This window comes from Dermacentor albipictus, chromosome 1 (genome assembly GCF_038994185.2).
Source record: "Dermacentor albipictus isolate Rhodes 1998 colony chromosome 1, USDA_Dalb.pri_finalv2, whole genome shotgun sequence".
Taxonomy (NCBI): Eukaryota; Metazoa; Arthropoda; class Arachnida; order Ixodida; family Ixodidae; genus Dermacentor; species Dermacentor albipictus.
Window position 1 is genome coordinate 445,485,251 of NC_091821.1, and position 21,524 is coordinate 445,506,774.

The following is a 21,524-nucleotide window of genomic DNA, read 5'->3' on the forward strand; positions in this document are numbered from 1 at the left end:
AAAAAAAAATGGCTGAGAGCAGGCGCATCGCTCGAACCACTACACACGCCTGATTACTGTAGAAAGACTTTTCCTTCCCATCCTGCGTTCGTGGAGTTTAAATAAAATTATACGGTTTTAATGAAACTTTCAACGGAAAGTAGACTGTGACTAATAAACAATTGTTTGTCCTTACCTTCTGGTATACACTGCTTGACACATTGGGTCATCTTGTATACGCACGCTGGAGAGCCTTCAGGCTCAAGCACTACGGATATGTCTTGGCTTGCCACGCTGCACGTCAACTAAGGGCACAATAGCGGAAGCACGGGCTTGTCCTATCGACATATACAGGTCTTGTGAACCTGTGCGAACCTATCTTCGCCTGCTAACCAGACACTCACGCCATCCACTGTCAACGCTTCCAAGCATCAACCTTGACTGTGCTTTTTCTAAAGCTATTGCATGTCACGCAAGCATTGTACCTGCAAGATTCCAGGTAACCGACATCCCCGCGACACCTCCATGGACATTGCCAAGACCACTAGTGAGGCTTCAGATACCCGGAATTAGGAAGAAATCTCACGTTTCCTCCATTGGCTTGAAGCAGCTCACCCTATCCCATATATTTACTTTATATAGTGGGACTCTAGAAGTATATACCGATGGTTCGGTCACGCCATCTGCCACAACGGCCGCATTTGTCACCCCGCAACTTGGTATTACTCAACGATTTCGATTAGACCACAAATCGACATCTACGGCAGCGGAACTTGCGGGAATACGGTAGGCTGTCCGTTTTATGAGAACGCAGACACCCCATAAATGGACAATATTGTGCGATGCCAAATCAGCGCTACAGGTGCTAAAATACTTTTTAAACAAAGGACCATACTATCTGCTCGTGCTGGAAATCGTCGAACTTTATCACAGTGCCGAGTTAAGTGGCCACGTGATCACCTTTCAATGGGTGCCTTGCCATTGTGGTGTTTTTGGTAATGAACTCGCTGACAGTGAGGCAAGATCGGCCTCCCCTTCCTGTGATGAAGTACGGATTGCCTACTCGCGACCTGACACCAACTCCATGATCAAGGCACTCATGCAGGACCTTACAAAGGCTTACAGAGCCCACTCTGATAACATTCACAGACGTCTACGTATGATTGACCCAGACGGTAAATTCTGTTTGCCCCCGAAGCTTACACGGAGCACGGAGCATCATTGCTACACAGGATTCGGCTCGGCGTTGCTTTCACCCGTCGCTACGCACACCTCATCGGCCAATCGAACAGCCCTGATTGTGTACACTGCCAGATGCCCGAAACACTGCAACACGTACTGTGCGACTGCCCAGCATATATGCTGGAGCGAAGGACGTTAGACAGTTTCCTAGCCAGCGTTGGCAGAGAACTACTGTCGGAGGAAGCTATTCTCGGCCCATGGCATGACACTGCAATTTCAATGCGTGCCACAAAAGTATTGTTGAAGTTCCTGCAGGACACCAAGCTCGACGAGCGGCTCTAGCGAGGCAACTGTCTCATGTACATAAGCACTCATCACTTCTTTTATCATCATCCATCCCAATACTTTCACTCCCCTTCCCTCTTCCCCAGTACAGAGTAGCAGACTAGAGCGCACTAGCTCAGGTCGACCTCTCTGTCTTTCCTATCAATAAATTCTATTCATTCATTCATTCGCATCAACTTGTTGTCTGGCAAGGAGTACTACAAGTCGGGTGCACCAATGCTAAAACCCGTGGCATGTCAATGATTATGCTCGTTACGAGAACAATGCACCAGAACTGGCAAGAAAACACGGGTCTGGTCATTTGAAACTGATTGAAAAGGACAAATTTCCGAGCTCCCTTACCTGAAGCCTGCACTTCCACAAAGAAAATATTATGAAAATAGATTTATATGAACGTGAACTTCAAGTATGGGGTCATTATGTTGAATAGAACACAGGAGAATGCTCTCCAGAACCCCAACAGCGCAGGCCACCCTCTTCGTCCTTTGCCTTTGCCTTCGAATTCCCACTTATTGTTCATTATAGATCAGCGTGAAGTTAAAATCACAAGAGGCGCCCCGAGCATTCTTGGAATTATCCAAAAAGCTAAAATTTATCCTTTACAACATGGTACGTCGTACACTGTGTAAAGGTGATTTTTTTTTCTGACGGCTAAATACGCAAAATTGGAATCCAAACAAGACAATGCGCTCATGTTCACAGTGGAGTTAATAGTGAAGTTGTAAAAGACAAGTCTCAGCCTCGTATGCACCTTTCGGCAAGCAGCCTTATCTCGATATGAGAGTATTTGCTTGTCTTCTACCTCCTATTCATTATGGAGACAAGTGGCCATGACAGCTAGCGCTCATGGCATCCTCGTTCCTATCACGATACCCACCATGGTTGCTCAGTGGCTATAGTGTTTGGATGCTGGGCACGAGGTGGCGGGATCAAATCCCGGCCCCGGCGGCCGCGTTTCGATGGTGGCGAAATACGAAAATGCCCGTGTGCGTAGATTAAAGTGCACGTTAAAGAACCCCGGGTGGACGAAATTTTTGGAGTCCTCCACTACGGCATGCCTCATAATCAGAAAGTGGTTTTGGCACGAAAAACCCCATAATTGTTTGATCCTCGTTCCCTCACTGTTGATCAGCAAAACAAATTCACCGGAACCTTTCTCTAAATGATTGTCGACGTTAACGTAATTAGCATTCAAGTAGTGTAGCGACCCATCATATCGCCAGAGTCGGAACGCGACATGGAGGAGCAGTGTACAGCATCTGGGCTTGTCTCTCACACATTCTTCTGGGCATGCTGCATCATGTCGTCTCTCGCGCGCAGCGACCCTCTTGGTATGTAGGGCCTCCGGCATTATGGTGATTGCGCAGCGTAATATATTTCGTTTGCTACTGATAAAAGTGAACATTATTGGCCTCTCTTACGAAACGCGGCAGTGAGAAATGGTCCACTTGCATGCTGGACCTAATCAGATTAGCGATCAGTATATCGTTTCACTGACAGCTCCCAAATTCTTTCTCGCTTCTTTAGAACCCCCATATCTACTTTGTACCGTTGCCTATACCTCTAATGGATCCTGTCGTGAATAGCACTTTTATACATTTTTTCCTGCTGATTTCCTAAACAGCTCGTGCGTATTCCTACTGCTGACCGGCAAGTGTTTTCATTCGCTCTGAAAACCAGCGCTTTTGCAAAGTGCACATTACCTACGGGTCTAGATAGCTGAATTCTATTGGGATGTGCTGTGTTCTATCCGAAAGTCTGCTGCAGCAGGCACATGACTCACCATTCTTCGTATATTTGTTCCCGAATATTTTGGTCCTTCAGCAACCAGCTGTGGCCTCAACTAGCAAGGCAGTGCGTTTTATGTTAGGAATAGATTTTAATACGACAGCGTTAAGGGCGCCATGTCGTAGAAAATCCAGCGTCGGCGTTCCGCGCCCAATGTCGAACATCTTGTGAGCGAAAAATTAGTGCACAGCAGTGCTCTTAAAATATTTTATTGCCAAATGGTTCGTTCAAAACGAAACCAGAGCTCGTGTTTTATTTTCTGCAACTCTAACGACTAGCTTGCTTATGTGTCCAGGCTATAACGATCAGACAGGCAGTTGTCACTCATTTGTGTCACCTGACACAGCTTCACGGCTCAAGTAATTACATTAGTGCAATTAAAGCACGACAGCCGCTAATGAAAGAGGTTAACCTTCTCTCCCTTTTGGATGTTGTCCGCTACCTTGTTGAGCATCTCTGCAACTTTTCTAATGTGCTCGGCGGTGACATCTTGAGGCTGTGTAGCAGCATCTTCGGCGGAATAGTAGGCTGACGACGAATCTGCGGACTGTCGGAGAAACTTGCCAATCTGCTCCAGAATCCAGCCGAGTTTCCCCTTCCAGTACGGAGCCGTTGCGTCAGCTGCAACGAAGGTGACGCTTTATGTTAATACACTGAAATGGCGTTTCGATGCTATCATTTCACGGGCAGTCACAAGAAAATCGTCTAAAAATTTAAAGCTTAACGGTTTATATAAGAGTAGTAACGAAAATATATTTATATGCACTCGTTATGTTGTCACGAATGTGTTCATTGGCTTTTAGGCAGTAACGCAGAAATAAACGCTGATTTTCTGTGGTTGAAGGGCATCCTTAACACATAATGATCTATGTTCCTAGATTATAGGTTGCTCATAAATTCATTTTGTTGTATTTTTGAATCGCGCAGTGCTGATGTTATATATTCATCATATTCCTATTCAATTGCTGTAATGTTCGTAGTTTCATGTGTATATCAATGAAAAAGGTTTTCTTGCTCAAATGAGCAAGACATTGGACGTTTACTAATCCGATTTCGTACGGTGCGCAGGGGCTTGCGCGCATTAAGTAAATGAGAATATATTACAGATAAATATCTGTAATCTTCAACTACTACCAGATGGTTGATGAAATACTTCTAATATGTTGATTGGTATTTTCCCGCTGTTCTTACCGTCGTCGGTAATCGCATATTCTGCATTTTTATACATTTAATAAAAGGAGGTCCCCCTGACATTTGTTACTTTGGGATCTCCTTCTGTATTACATTTTTCTTGTAACTGTAATAATGTACAATAATAATAAACTTATTGATTGATTAAAAAAGAAACGAAAAGAGACGCCGATTATCTAGATAATTTATGCCCTGATACGTTTCAGTTTATTACCATATTTGGTTTACTATTCATCGAATTCTCTTCTTTAATACTATGTGCGCCACTTGGACGTTTACTAATCCGATTTCATACGGTGCGCAGGAGCTTGCGCGACATTGACTTACATTACTGCAAAGTCATAAAAGTTTGGGCTGCTCAACATACAGATAATTTGAAGGCTTTACTAAATGAAATGCCTTTTGCGGATGTATGCACACAACGCGCAAGTTACGTGTCAATTGATCACCTTAAAAAAAGCATAACTACTGGTGCAACTGCATATCAACGTGTCCATTGAAATTTCCCTAAAACATTCAGTTTGTCTGAATTATCATAATAGTCTGGAGAGAGGTCACAACATTTCACGCCACGCTTAAAATGTAGCATATACCATATCAATAGGGCAACGTATAAGATACGAGTGTGCAAGTGTTAAGAGCGAAGGTAACAGGATAACAGTTACTAACGGCACACTGACTGCCGACGTGTTTGCAGACATCTAGCACAGCAACCGGCGGCAGCTCTTCACATACCACTAATCAAAGCAGTAAATGTAATTCAAGAATGTGTAATTACGAATACAATGCCGGTGGCATTATTATTTTTCTGCCGCAGTGCAGATATATTATATATCATACATCAGGCAATACTTACCATGGTCATCTTCATTTTTGGGGATCCTGGCGTAGGAAAAAAGAGCGTGTTGGACACATAGTGGAGAACATCTAAAACTTATCTTTGCACACTGTTCATGCTTGTAATCGAAATATGCTTAAACAAAACGTCGTAAACACTTACCGAGGGCTTCCATCTGAAATACAGAGGAACATTTTGAACCGTCAGAAACATGCCGTCGCACCAAAGGTAGATGAATATCAGCAAAGCCGTTATACTATATACATACTTACACGTGGCTGTAACCGCAAGCATAAGAACCAGAAGGCACACAGCTTTCTTCATTTTTTTTTATTTCAAGGGCTATAAAAGAATAATTTGAAGTTTCGATCATTACAAATTGAAAGGGACTAATTTTTTAAGATAGATATTATTACTAGTAGCTCATCCTTGCGTTAATGTTTCCGCTTTTACTCATGAGAGCCATCTTTAAAGGTGTCTATTTGAAAAGCAAATACATAGTGACATATATCACCTGAAATAGTCTTTACCATTCGAAGCAGCTGCAGAACTTAGGCCGTTTTATTGCTGTCATAGATGGTTTTCTAGCGGGTCGACACTCCTCTTTTAATTAGCTAGCATATGTCCAATAGCTTAGCCTTCGTTTCGCTCAAGGGAGATGAAATGCAATCTAACAAAACCATCTGTTCTCTCTTCTAAACCAAATGAATATTCCTTTTTGTAATTCAGAAACTGCACTTATTAGAATTTAAAGGCAATAGGCTAAAGAGGTCAGAAATGAGCTCATATCCGTTGAGAAGAAAACTGACGCAGTGGGTCTCGAGATTTCAGTTAGCAGGAGTTTTCTTTCTTGTTTTGTTTTCTGCTTCGACGAGTGAGGCAACGAGAAAAAAGTCGATGCAGCATATCGAAACATAAAATGCGTAAAGGAAACAATGAAGTCATTTACGTTGAAACAAATATACCGCCAAGTAATAAATAATTGCTCAATATAGTAATGAAACGAAACTTCCACAGACAAAGTAAATGTTCAGACAGTTCAAATAAATGCATTATTGCAACATGCATCCTGGTATGAAGAGTGAAGAGTGAAATCTATTGTGCCAACCTTACCTGTCGCTCAGTCGATGCAACCAGGGTTCCGCTCTTTCTTCAGTTGGGCCCAGCTTTATATACTTCTATACAGATATACATTGTGCCCTCGCATATCAAGACACTCTTTTGTCATTGCGTATATCTTTACATAAGGTGCTGATATGGGTATCGACGGGCATTTTGTGATAACATTGACACTTCACCTTGGTGTAACAATTTTTTATGACAACAGGCAGTGCTTTTGCAATAAACTGAGCACGGATAATGGTAGGCACCTTTCCACCTTCGGTCCCCCTATACAGTCAAGTGGATGTACATAGCTTCAACAATATCCAAGAAAAATTTTTGCGTTGTGCTTTGCGATTGTTTTTTCCAACATTATTGAATTACGCAAGAACGGTTACACAATGATGAATGTCTAACAAAATGATTTTTCTCTCTTTCGATAATACTATGATAGAGCATAATGAAAGAGCCTCTCAAGGAGGAGTATCTTATGCAGATAGAAATTCGTGTTGCTAGTCCAGATACTTTTCTTCTTCCTTCATTTTATTTTCACATGCGAATCAATTTCATGGTTCAGCATTTCAGCTTACAGAGGCAATGATGGTGCCAATAAAATTCACGAAGCAATCTCATAAAAAAGGCAGTTTTAAGTGAAGGCGGAGCACTGAATGCAACTACAAGATTTATAGTAGCGTTCGTGCTCCTTGCTTGGAGTTATGACAATACACGGAGGTGACATGGGGTGAGGCAGCTAGAGGGACAACGGCCGCTGCGAAGCGGCCATAGCACCCTGGAATATGCAAAAGTTGTCGCAGTACTTATGCCATGACAAACACCGGCAGGGACGCCAGAGGCCTCAAGCTTTGACGCTGCGTCAGACGAGACCATTTTATCTATTCACCATTTTATATCGTGTATGGCATGAGTTGCAAATAAACCCGTACGCATATATAAAACTCCGTAAGCCAGGCTAACTGAAATAGCCGCTAGCATAAATTCCTTCTAGTTAACTTTTTACTGTGAAGCTGTATACAGATAAGTTGTGGAAAAAATTGCATGCCGCTAGTGATCCGTGTAGATTGAGAATTTCTCCCGATACGTGTGCGGATCCCGAAGATAGTGCTAGACCGGGCCGACCCATGGTGGAGGTGAAGAAGACTTTAAGCATTCCGCCGACTTGCCAAAATTAGTTTAATATCTTAGGCCAAAAACAACCCGTATCAAATATTAGGCTGGTAAATAAATATGCTTCACATTGACCGACGTCGGTCATGTCTACGTTTGCACCACCCTCTCTTTCCCGTCATTCCAAGCGCTTGCCTATCCCTTTTCCGCTCCTTCCGTTCTCCCGTGGTGGCGGTTCCGTAAACGTGCTGGCCGCAAGGACCGCGACATGGAGAGCAATGCGAACCGTCCAGACGCCAAACTTGGAACGTTTCACCAGAGCAACGGCCAGGTTTCAGAGGGAGATTGTGGGGAACCGATTTTGTGTGGCCTCTGTTGTGTGTGGCCGCTTGCGGTTGTGATTGGCCTCAAAAGCATTACTCCACTGAGGGACGTGGACCGCCGCACTATCGGCATGATTACGGTGAAGCAGCGTATGCCCTCAGAGAACGGCGAGGTGTGTACTATGTGTCGGGATTCGCTTGTAAATGGCGTCGTGCCGCGTTTCGCAACAATACATGGCTGCGTATACCCACGGTACCATATCATCTTCCGAGGCTTAATATCGTGGCGGAGTGACGAGTCGCCTCTCGCCTTTCATTTATGTGCATATGATGTTTGGCGCACAGGAATGGACTGTTCACCATTGTGGGGCCCACATACACAACTTAACTGGTCATCCACATTCACCAAGTGGAATGGCAATTATTTTTTTTCCAAGCAGAGAGAACGAATGGAACGCTCTGCTGGAGGGGCCACCATACTCCTGTCTGATACTATACCGATGTGCACTGAAGAACTTACTGATACTTCTATTAACTGATTCTTCTAGTACTTCTAGAACATAGTGATACTTAGTGATACTTCTAGCTCCCGACTCCTTAACTGTGTCCTGTTCCTGTCTTGGTTTACCCTGTCCTTAACTCGGTATTTTTCAAGCAATCATTTTTCATGCTTGTATTAATATTTTTCCATTCTTCCTCAATTTCTCATATTCTTTTTAGCTGTTCCGTGGATGATATGATATTGTAGCGCAGAAAAATAACGTAAACAGAAAGGTTCTGAGTGACAAACAGAAGTGCAAGAAAGACAGTGCTACACTCACAGCTATTTATTAGGCATGAATCTTGCTACATATACAGCGCGCACACTCTCGAGACTAGCGGGTCACAAAGAGCAAGCAACAAGCCATTTTGTTTGCGACAGAAATACCGATTTCATTTATGCGTCATATAACGAAACAGGTGTTTGACTAACGCCAGCTTGACGACTAACGCGAATGTGATATACATCCAGCACTACCCACCCGGTTCTTTCTCTATTCCTACTTAGAAGTCTCAGCTTAGAAATACGTAGCCTACAGCAGGATGATCTGCAATGTGCTGAGAGATGGGCACTCATATCTTTTTTTTTAAAGTGCTTGCGTGTTTCCTCATTTGGTCGTTCACACAATGGCCGGTCTGCCCGAAGTATGCTTTTCCACAACTTTCCGGTGTCTGGAAAACCGAAGCAGTGGCACACTTTCGCGCGTAGCGTTTTTGTGTGCTTGCCTTTGCACACTTGCGTACTGCATTCTGCGATTCGGTGGAACAGGCGAGACAGTTTGGTGGGGTGGAAAACACGACTGGAAGCTCATACCTTTTCGGCACTTCCTTTAAGTTGGGGTTCACCTTGTCGAAACAGGGTGCTTCATTGGCCTTTCTTCGTGGATCTCCCCTGCTCTCCTCCCTCACCCACCTTGAAGTCATTGCCCTGTTTGAGCTTCTGCAGCAAGCTTTCTGCCACCTAGGTGATGACCGAACGAGGAAATCCGGGATTTACAAGCCACGGCATCTGATGTTCAAAACTGTGTTGCCAACTCCTTTGGTCGCAGCTTTGATGACAATTGGCCGCTTAAAGTTCGTGATGGCCAAATCAATGTCGTAAAATGACGCGCACTATGCAGACGCCTTTGATTGGTACAATCAGTCGTACTTCTGTGCTGCCAAAATTTGTTATTTTGCTGCGCTTTTCCGTGCGCTTCAACGTGTCGCTTCCCCAGTTAGGATATTTTTTCGCGCATTTAATCGGACTTCCTTAATTTTATTCGGCGCAACCCCCTCGACGAAGGCTGAGGGGGCTAGCTGGTTAAGTGCTCGAAGGCTCACGGAGGAGTCTTCGGGCACGAATAGAATGGTGTGCAGCCAGCGTTCACTTTTTGTCTGGCTAGTTAATGTCCTCGCTGGGGAAGGCACCTTCATGATCCTTCTTTTGGCTTTCCAACTCCCCACAGTCTGAAAACTGTCATCTGACGAATCGCCACCTGTGGCCGAGTATAATTAGGTGTCATCGCTCTTGCTGGACAATGTCCCTCGTTTTCTCCACGAGCTCGCCATAATTTATCTGTCTCGGCTGCGCCGAAGAAGCCACAGCGCTCATAACGACAAGGCAGCTAGCATCACTGATGACTTCGCTGGTGCCGCACCACGTCTGTTGCCTCACTAGACACTTGCCATAGCCCTCTTGCTTGGCCCTGACACTTGCCCTCTTGCTTGGCGGGCCTGATGAACGCTTCGATTTTGTCGATGAAGCTTAGAGTGTCCCCGCAAAACGCGGAATATTTGATGAAGATGCAAGAGCACGGAATAAAGCTTTACGCCAAACATGCACTTCATTGTCTTCTCTCGGACGCAAAAGATTGAAGCCAAAAAAGAAACAACCAGCATATTTACGAATAGTAAAAGTACAATTGAGCCTATTCAGTTAATATCTGCATGAAAGTGGCTTTCAAAGCCTGAAAGAAGCCCGCGAATGCACGCAAAAGTGCTGCGTGACTCGCCACTCGAGGACCTTTGCTTGTATCCCGGGCTTCTTTTGCGCTCAGTAGAACACTTTTACCTAGCACATATTGAGCAAGAGCGAGCTGTATCGGGAGGTTCTCACATTGCTCTACAATGTTATCATCGACACTTTTTATCTGATTCTAATATGGGGAAGTTAATTAAATAAGGAAGACTAATTATGTAAGTAGGCCAATGCAAATGATAATACGAATATCTCCAACCGAAGGCAAACACATTACCTTTGTTCGGCCCAGCTACATGGCATTCGCATATCTTTAACATTTTGCTCAAGTTTCGTGAAACCCCCCGTATATATTTTGCGCAACACCGGTGTTGTTCATTCAGCATGGGTTTGAGTCGTGAATATGGCAGTGAAGAATAAATTATAAGCAGAAGCAAGACACATTAGAAAGCGCTTTGGTGTTGCATGGGGATTTCAATCGACCGTAAAGAATACGAAAATCTTACAAACCTGTTTGACAGTGTCCTGAAAGACCTTATGGAAGCAAAGAGAAGCTTGAACTGTAGGAACTTCTTTGACATTAGCGTTGACATTTATGCAAGAGTAGCGAACTTCTACCTGCAGTTAACTGTCATCACCCTTGAGTAAACCTTCTTGGGAGATAAGACGGGTCATAGTAAGACGGGTAAGTTGCGCCTTGTGCCAAATTCAAGCGACCTATAGTATCAGTCGGCCTTGCTCGGGTGTTTATTTTTTTTTTTTGGTACATGGGTTACAAATTATTTATATTTGACCAGCGCGAAGATGATCAAGAGCACAAAAGAGCACAAGTTATTAGAAATAATTGATAAAGTCTTTCCACACTCCGCCGTCAACGATGAACATTAAAAAGATCTACAAGTGCGTTATTTCGACGTGAACCAAACCTTCATCACTCTTTAAACTTGCTGGCACTGGGCACCTCAACGAGCGCAAGACCATATCGCCTTCAGCTCAGCATACTCATAGCTCGTAATGAGTGTGGTAAGCACCACTGCTGTTGAGAAACTGCTGTGTTTGTCTTGACATGAAAAGATATGTCTAAGCTTTAACGTATGCATGGCAATATTCCCCATGCGCAGGTGGCACAACATGTTTAATTCAGGTCGAGTCGAAAACCCTTGTTGGTGCTTTGCTCTTAGGAGTTCGCAATACCGAGCAAGCACCGAAAAGTCAATTCGTTCTTGCACGATATTTTGCGCACAAGAAAGATTTACACAAACAATCGGTGTCAGGTTGCTTTTTCCGTCACCAACATCGACCAGCAGCGATAGGTACATGGCTGCAGCTGTAATCTATGAAGCTAGAAGTAGCAGATTCAATCCCTGCTGTGGCAGCCAGATATTTACGGCGGGTGAATGCAAAAACTCTCGTTGTCTAAGATCTATGAGCACGCTACAAAACCGCGGTGGTCAAAATATTACGGGGTTTCCCATTAAAAAAAGCAAATTATGGGGTTTTACGTGCCATAACCATGATCTGATAAATGTCACGCCATAGTGTGGGAGTCCAGAAATTTGGACCATGCAGGGTTCTTTAACGTGCACCTAAATCTTAGTAAACGGGTGTTTTCGAATTTCACCCCTATCTGAATTTGGCCGCTCTACCCTGGGTTAAACCACGCGACCTTTTGCTTAGCAACCAAACACCATGGCTACTAAACAACCACAGCGGGTATTCTCGATTATGGCGTGCCTCATAATCAGATCCGGTATTTTATAATTTTTTATTTCCAATACTGTGAGCCCTGCCGGGCTGTTACAGGATGGGAAAACAGAGTACAAAGTTCACGCAAAGAACACAGTCAAATTTTCTTCAAAACAGTCAACCCGGTTATTGCTCGGAAACACACAAGAATTCAAGTTATTCTACTCAACAATTGTCTTGACAATGAAAGAGTGCTTAAAGACATCAACTCTATTCACACGCAAGACCCCGTAAACTACGCTTTTATTAAAATACCGACAAGTTCACCAGGCTGTGTGGCTTGCAAAGATTGAAGGCCTCCCCCCCCCCCTAAAAAAGACCATCTGCACGGCAAGGCGAACAAAGCATCAATCGAAGTGCACTTTCGGGGTCAGCTGTGAAGGGTTGTGAGCCTCTAGGAAGACCCACGTTGAGCAAACTTCCCGTTGCCTCCTCTATAGTGTCATGAAAACGCCTACATTTGCACCCAGATACAAGACAGCAATACTCCCCCCACTACTTCACACGAGCACGTGCCTCACACGTTTCCAATTGTAAGGCGACAGGGCGATACCGCTGGGCATGCGCTCACCTGACTTCTGATTTTGTGCGATTAACAATGGGGTGATACTTGAGCAAGCGTTCCATTTTTTGCGCTATCTAAAAAAATCACATCCATTGATGCTTCAGTGCAAAGTACTCCACATAGGCTTTGCTGTTTCTTAAACACCATTATTTCGTCAGTGCATCGCATGCGTCACGTTCTCCCTTCCTTATCCAACAGCGAGCTCAATCTACTACGTACAGGATACGAATTAGCGATGTGCCGTCTGCTTTTGTTTCTCTTCATTTCCAACAGGTATTTAGAAATCTCTTGGAATATATGGCTACCCGCCGTGATCACGAGTATTGCCAGAAGAGGCGTACGTAAGTTCCACAAAGAAGTGCAATGTCCATTTTTCTAACAAAAAGTTAATGTTACACTGTTCAATATTTGTCTTGGGGCAAATTTGCCATAGGAAAATTGAAGCCGAGTGGTGGTTAAATTGCATCACTTCCGCACAAATACTGGTGGTATATCGCACACTGCTTACTACGTCGCATAAACATTATATAAGTACCAAGAAAACGTACCTACGTGATCCCAATGCGAATGGACGTAGTTTATTTTAAGTCGAAAGCTTGCGTGTGTAATACTAAGGCAGCGAACCAAACGAGAAAACCGAGCCTTCAGACGCATCCTATGAACAGTAACTTCGCTTTTTCGTGTTAGTCATGGGCTCCGTCAAGCCGTAACCTATACTGTTGATAGCTTGTAATGCAGTTTCGCTGTGTTGTCAGGATTGCGTTTCCTTAACGCACCACCGTGTGTTTGTTTTAGCCACGCACATATTGGTCAGAGGCGGAAATGCGAAACTATGTAAGCAATAGATCTGTGACTGATAATTGCATACACCAGTGGTCTGAAAATATTTTATTGCGAAATGGTCCGGTTAAACTGAAATCAAAGCTTGCGTTTTGTTTTCTAAAATTCTAACGCCTAGTTTGATTACATGTCTATACGCAAGTATACGCATGTCCACTCAATGGCGTCACGTGACACAGCTTCACCGCTCAAGTAATTGCGTTACTTCAATTAAAGCACCACAGCCCCTAATTAACGAGGTTAACCTTCTCTCCCATTTGGATGGTGTCCGCTACCTTGTTGAGCATCTCTGCAACTTTTCTAATGTGCTCGACGGTGACATCTTGAGGCTGTGTAGCAGCATCTTCGGTGGAATAGTAGGCTGACGACGACTGCGCGGAATATTGGAGAAACTTGCCAATCTGCTCCAAGAGCCAGCCTAGTTTCGCCTTCCAGTAGGGAGTCGTTGCGTCCTCTGCAATGTTAGCGACGCTTTACGTTGGAACACTGAGATGTCCTTTCGTATTTATATTTTCATGGATAATGACAAGAAAATCACCTAAAAATTCAAAGCTTAATGACAGGTATATCTTCAGTACTGTAAATATACTGATATACACAAGCTATATTGTTTACGCCTGTGTTCATTTGCTATTACCTACAAACGCAAAAATAAACCGTGATTTTCAAAGGTTGAAGCGCGTCCTTAATGCATAACCAAAAGGAGACGTTGATTGTAAGGTAATTTGTACCCTGCTGCGTTTCAGATATGTGAAATATTTCGCTTAACATTTATAGAATGTCTTTTTTAAAACAATTTATGCCATCTAAACCTTTAGTAATCCGATTTACATGAGGTGTGCAGGAGATTGTGGGAATCCGCTGAATATGTCACATGAGTGATAATATTGCAATGTGATAAATGTTTGGGCCTCTCAACATTCACATGATTCGAAAGCTTTACTAATTCAGCACCTTTTGTTCATGTTTGGAAATAACGCGCAAGTTGGCTATGAATTGATCACTGTAGAAAGCGTAACCACGAGTGCAACTGCATATAAATGACTTTATGGAAATTTTCATAAAACTTTCAATTTCTCCCAATCGTCATAATAGTCATGAGAGGGGCTGCAACGGTTCACGCGAAGCTTCAAATTTCGGATATGCTATATCAGTAGCGCTACGCATCAGGTACGAGTATAACAGTATCAAAAGTGAAGGTAACACGACAATAGTTACTAACCGTGCGCTGACTGCTGACGGACATTGAACCATCAAGCTCAGTGGCAGCTGGCCCCTCTTCACATCGCACTTAATAATTAGAGTAGAAATAACTGAAGACTATCTAATGATGAATGCAGTGCCGGGCATCTCTTTTTCTGCTGCAATCTGGATAAAGTATAGTTCTGGCATTTACTTACCATGGTCGCCTTCATTTATCGAGATCCTGGCGTAGAAAAAGAAAGTGTGTTCAATGGACCCACATTACAATAGTGCGAATATCTAACACTTATAATTTCGCAGTGGTCGCGTGTATCATCGTGAGTAAGCTTGAACAAACAACGTCTTCAGCACTTACCGAGGGCTTCCATCTGAAATACACAAGAAATATTTTGAACCGTCAGCAACATGCAGTCGCACAAAAGGCAGAGGAATATCAGCAAAGCCGTTATACTGTATACACGCTTACAGGTGGCTGTAATTGCAAGCATAAAAACCAGGAGGTACGCAGCGTGCTTCATCTTTTTAGTAAAAGGTCTGTAAAAAAATATTTCAGGTTGCCGTCACTACAAATGGAAAGGGACTTATTAGGAAAGGAGTTAGTTATTGTTATTAGTAGCGCGTGGTTACGTTGATGTTTCTGCGTTTGCTAATAAAAGCGATCTTTAAAGGTGTCTGTATTTGAATAGTGCAAACCTAATAATATATAAAGACCGAAATCGTTGTTACATTCGCAGCAGCTGCAAAAAATCGGCCATTTCTTTTCTATTCTTTTTTTTTTGCTGTCACTGACGGTTCTTTAGGGGTTTGAGACTCCACTTTCAATCAGCTAGTGCATATGTCGCCTAACTTAGGCTTCGCGTTGCTCTAGCGAGATTAGAAAACAATGCAACAAAAACATCACTTCTCTCTTCTAGATCGAATGAATATATGTTTTCTATTTATTCAGAAAATTCACGTGTTACAATTTAAAGCCAGTAGGCTTATAAAGACAGAAATGACCTTGTATCTATGCCAAAGAAAACTTACTCAGTGTGTCTCGAGATTCCAGCTAGCAGCATTTATCTTTCTTTTTTTGTTGTTTTGAGCTCCTACCAGAGGGACAGCGTGAACAGAAAGCGCGTAGAATATAAAATAGAATATATGTAAGCGAAATATTCATGTCCTAATGGCTAAAACGATATAACGCCAAGAAATAAACAATTGCTCAGATTTAGAATGAAAAGAAACTTCCAGGAAGCAAGTAAGGGTTCTGACATTTCCAATAAATGGAAATGTCATCGCAAGGTAGATTCACCCGCGCGGCGCGGGCGATGACGGTGCAAACTGCACCACGCGCTGTTCTCGCCGACAGCACTTGTGGTTTCGGCGATCTGTGCAACAAGACTCGCCGTAAACTGCAGTATTTTAGCTTCATTCTTATTTTTTTTCTCCCTTTCAAATGTAAGAACCAGAACAGAAGTGAAATTATCTCACTAGAGGGGGATCGCGCAGTGCGGCCAAACCGGATGTGCGCGCCTGTCAATGGTGTAGACTGGACGGCGCACACTATATCTTCACTCATGCTTGGGCCACGCGCTCCGCTGTTCAACTTTCATTTGACGCCGATAGTACGTAGGAATTAAGGTGCCTTCAATGCCAGCGTTACTGTGATTAGCATTGAAGCAATGTCTAGACGAACCATATTGCCAAATTTGTCACTTCTGTGTAGCCGACTTAAATTTTGTGTTACCGACATCACACATGCGGCAGCCTATGATACTGACTTTTTCGCTGGTTGCTGACTTTTTACCGATTGTTCTACTTGTCTATCAGGGTGCCTATCAAATGGCTCACTTTTTGGGGAAAGAGGTTAATGAAGTACAAATAGATAAATGGATATCACAAATTGTGTGAAATACCCTGTGAATGCTAATCTCACAAAGAACTTGGGATTTTTTATGAGATTACTTAGTACAAGTTACTCAGTATGCATAATGCTGAATTTTGGTCATGCGTCATCTATCTGCCGCACTATGAAACGGCAAGGCATTGCACAATTGCAGTGCGAGATGCGGATGTCGCGCCAAGCCGGTTGCGTCTATGCATGTATGGCAAAATGAAAATGCATTGAGAATCTTAGTGTGCTGGCTTGCATGAAGAAAATACTTCAGAGTGTTTGCTGTGTTCACTGTTGGTGCATGTGCCAGTGGTTCAGTGTAATTTCATTTGGGGGGGCAGCGTTATTCTGTATGGACAAATCTTATATTTTCCTCTCGTAATGGGGCTCTAATTCGTCGGCAGTAGAACAATGCAGATCCAATGCTCTGCAGAACTTGGCGTGCGTGAAGATGTCGCGAACCACCAAGGCAAAATTACAGATCGGCAGAAATGTGCAGATGATAATGAAAAGTTGGTCTTTAACCCGTCATGATACAAATAAAGACTGCAGAGCTAATAACCTTTTTTACAGCTGTAGAGGAATGATTACACAAACTGTGACATGCTCAAACGTGTAAAAGCTTGCCGCAATGCCAAAGTAGGATGAGCGATATGCAGCATATTTTGGCATTGAACATGTCTTGTAAATGCTATTTTTATTGTAAGCCTCGCTGTCACGCCTTTCCCTCCGGCACTGCCTTTACTGAAACGCAGCACTGTCTTTCTATTGGTGTCATGATGATTATGGTAACGGTAGCAGTAAGGCTGGTTAATGTTTGCCCCTTTGATTCCTGCGAGTTTAGTGGTACAGAATATGGCACGTGCATACACCTGTGAAGCAAAATTTTATGCTTGTGGTGATTTGTTGGAGAGCTAATTCATGTTGGGACATTTCAAAGACGTGCGCTATTTTGGCTTAATAACTAGATCATTGGTGAGGTTGAAGACTCGTTGTATTGGTATAGAAGCTTGAAGCTGAATTGCACAACAATTCGACGGGACACAAAGAAGAGAAATAAACACAGCAGAACGCTCTGCTGTGTGTCTTACTCTTCTTTGTGTGCCGTCGAATTGTTGCGCGATCCAACCTCAAATAGAGCATTGGACCTCTTTGGTGCAGGACCGAGGAAGTGTGAGCTATTCGACACCATGCTGGTGCCTTGCCACACAATTATGGAAGTCTGAGGGTTTGCAAACAAAGCTTTGCTTTCAAATCCACCTGCTCATGTAATACAAGCACTGATTGAAAGAACCGTCATAAAAAATAATGGTGAAATGAATGGCCTTTCAAAATTCGTATGTTGACACTAATGACATAATAGGTGCCACAGCGAACTCGACAATTGTACTGGACAGAGCACGTTGTTTCCTATGTGAAGCACAAGCTTCCACTACATGCTGCGCAGATAACCAAGCTCAGTTTGTTTTAACGTGGTACACAACATTCACTGTAATGTTTTTTTGATTCTAAAGTGCCAAACACCACCTCTTTTTCAAGGATGTCATGGGAATATTTGGCGAGAACTGTTTACAGCCCCTCATAATGGAAGTGTGGCCAGCCAGCTTTGCTGGAGTGCCTGTATAGATTTCTGTTCCTGATCACTGTGTGCTATCAAGTTGCTAAAAGCTATGCAACCAGTGCAAGGCATTACGTGATTCTATAGTCTGATACAACTTTAGGAGGCCGCAGAACCTGCACTTCAATGGCAGGTGAACATAAGCCTGCACCAATGGGCACACACTCTACACTGACGTCGTGCCGCTGGACGCACTAATACCCGCTCATTGGAGAGGGACTATTTCTTTAGACATGGAGGCAATCGGCTGCTGCGCTTTGGTCATCTGGGTGGGGCCTCTCCTGTCTTGTGAAGTTGTATCCGACGAGAGGATGCCGCTTTTCATACAACACAAAAGGACAAAGTGTACAATTATTTGGCCTATGAAATGGATACATCACAAGTGAGCTACACATGGGCTTAAGCTGTGTGAAAATTAGTACATGCAAATATATGACATTGTTAAAGAATATGTGGTATCGAACATGCATGTAATGGCACGTTTAAATCGGGGAGTGTTGCATTCATGTGCACAGTCCATAGGTGATAGCATTATTAAGGTCATGCCGTTTCCTGTCTTTTAATTGTGAAATACACACACCGTTCATCTTGTGGCTAATCAACACCCACTGCATTCTTGCACATAGAACAAACAGCACAATGACGTATATGCTGCATTAGTGTCTTTTTCATTTACACGGTCCAGTAGTGGCACAGGTTGTCTTACGTGTTTGCCCATTTTGAAGAGACATCAAGTGCATGTTACAAGTGTCCCAATATGCACAGCACAATGTTTACTGCAATAATTTTATTCATGCTCTTGAATAATAAACAAAATAATAAACCGAAAGCTCCTTTATAAGGTGTGTTCTGGGGGTTCGACTGGAAAGCAGTGAGGGCACTGATCCTACTGTTGCAGAGCTACTGTTGCCACACTCCCAAGAGCATGTGCCTGGCGCTCGCCTACTGCCACCATGCGGTTGAATGCCTCCAGCAGCAGAATGTTTTGCTGCAAAAAAAGTGGATTGTTGGAATGAATCAATCGCATATAAACCATTATTTACATATAAAAAGGCTCATTGCACTATTGGTACAAACTGCCCTTAACTGTGGAAGCCTTTAGTGTATGCACAATAAAAAAATTGTCAGGATAACATTGCTTTATTTTTCATAACAGGTTTTTTCAGAGCCAATTGTAATGTTTATTAGTGTGCCAACAGTTTAGGTGTCCTCGCACCTTCACGAGTCTCTACTGTCAGCACCAAAAACCTATTTCTGTTCACTGCAATATCAATGGCGCTCCCTACAATCCCGTCTTATGCGAGCTCATTGCATCCTATGCCTACCAGCATCATATTTTTGTCCCATTACGCAATGTTCTACCATCCTCAGCTGCAGTTCTCTTCTCTCCTTGACATCCATTTGTCACGCTTATGTAATCACCTGTTATAAATTGGCAACAAGTGACTGAAGACGTGCATGGCCTGCCCACCAATTCCATTTAAAAAAAAAAATCTCAACTAGCATATCAGTTGCCACGGTTTACTACGCCACTGTCTTCCTGCCTTAATGCTATCTCCAACAATTTTTGTTACTTCGCTTTCTGGACAGTCCTCGACTTCTCAAGTTTCTTTGTTAACCTCCAGGTTTATGTCCCATATTGGATAACCGGTAGAATGCAACGATTCTAAACATTTTTCAAGGATATCGGTAACGTGGCGATCACGATTCGGAAACGCCTCCCATGTGCTGTTCAACCGATGAAATTTTTGTACAAGTTTCCTGCTTTATATCAGTACCTGCTATTGATATTTCACCTGGACAAAGATACTCTTTCATAGATTCTGCGGGATGAATGTCATTGATGAATTTCTGTTATATCACGAAGTTAGTGAAGGTTACCTTTATCTTTTCCATATTTTCGCGGGTCCACGTACATGTAAAAGCACGAGCACTCATTGGCTCTCAATGCCTTTTTTAAACTGCTGGACATTCAGTTCGTTACTCCGAAAGTGACTTAATCCGTGCACTATTATTATGCTAAATATGAAACAGTAGAAATATACTTATCTGCAGTTTGTCGATGCCTCCTTCACTGCGTTGGTTGCGAGATCCATCGTCGGCACCGCGTCCTTGTCGCATCGTAGCTATATCGACTGTCTTCCTTTTGCACACACTGTGCAATATTCGTGACGCTCGCAGTCACGCAGAGTGGAGGAACTCAGTGCACTCACATAAGCAGCACCGGATGAGTTGTTGGTTCAGGATTGTGCCGTGAACAGTAGGTGCGCGTTGCGATCTGCAAAATCGCCTAAGCTATTGGCAGTCTTTCGGGGAGCACGGAAAGATTGCTCACGGGACAACAGAACTATCCAAGAAATAGTGGCCATCGTCGAGCCTGATCACTACGTCGCGCACTGCAAGCTCGTAGTACGAGTTTGTTTACACTGGGCATCGCCGATGCTTAGCCGCCATGCTCGCCAGATGAATGTATGTATGTGATGACGCCACCACAGCGTTCCCTCGTGGTATAATACGAAGCGTACTAAATTACAAATTAGTCGAATATACATTCAGTGTACATCTTGTAAGCTTCAATATGCTTTTAAACCACGTTAAACTAACTAATAATATTGTACTAAATGCATTTGTTTTATAACTCGCTTGTGCGTGTAATGCACTCGGTGGAACGACAAACAAGTGAAAGAAGGCGCGACTATGCACCGACGGTATGATCACGTGAGCCCCAGTTTGTCGACCGCCCAGAAGGCAACGCCCAAAGAATGATAGCCAGCCAGAGTGAATCTAGATAAACCAATGAAACTGGAGGCTTGTCGAAAGATAAACTGTCTCGGTACCATTCGTGCTTTCATCTTGGGGTGTCGCCAGAGCTCGTGAAGATCCCGAGTTTCGCCAAACTCGGCGCATCCTGCATAACACCCCTGAGCCGTATTTGTTGAGTTTCCAGTTTTAACACTCGTCTGAAGGTGTTTCATTTATATGCACAATCATAAACTACTACTTGAGGATGCATATTACTGCAGAAAGCTGTTGCAATTCATGGAGACTAGTTTCACCTCAAGAGAAGTTTTGTCAACTAAAGTGCAATGGAAATATCCTAATATGAAGGAAGTTGTAAAAAAGTCGCCAGAATGGATGAGACCAGGAATCTTGAGAATGCATATTTTCTTAAGGCAACAGGGCAGAAAATAGAGGAATGTGTTCAGAATACAAGAGTAAGAGTAGCACTTCATTGGCGAATTCCCGGGCTCCTTTACCTTAAACTCGAACTCCCTCAATAAAAAATTATGAAAATATATTTCAG

General features: G+C 43.3%; 1 protein-coding gene and 1 pseudogene across 1 annotated transcript; both read right to left on the reverse strand.

The window, feature by feature from the left end:
• Positions 1 to 3,487: 3,487 nt before the first annotated feature.
• On the reverse strand, positions 3,488 to 6,468 carry LOC135903105 (uncharacterized). The gene is made up of 5 exons (XM_065433489.1): positions 6,437 to 6,468; positions 5,596 to 5,665; positions 5,486 to 5,498; positions 5,342 to 5,367; positions 3,488 to 3,915 (listed from the first exon to the last, which is right to left on the reverse strand). The coding sequence occupies exons 2-5, from the start codon at positions 5,645 to 5,647 to the stop codon at positions 3,689 to 3,691; spliced, it is 318 nt and encodes a 105-aa protein (XP_065289561.1). The 5' UTR covers positions 5,648 to 5,665; positions 6,437 to 6,468; the 3' UTR covers positions 3,488 to 3,688.
• Positions 6,469 to 7,518: 1,050 nt separating this feature from the next.
• Positions 7,519 to 7,699, reverse strand: LOC135903118 (U2 spliceosomal RNA; annotated as a pseudogene).
• Positions 7,700 to 21,524: the final 13,825 nt, after the last annotated feature.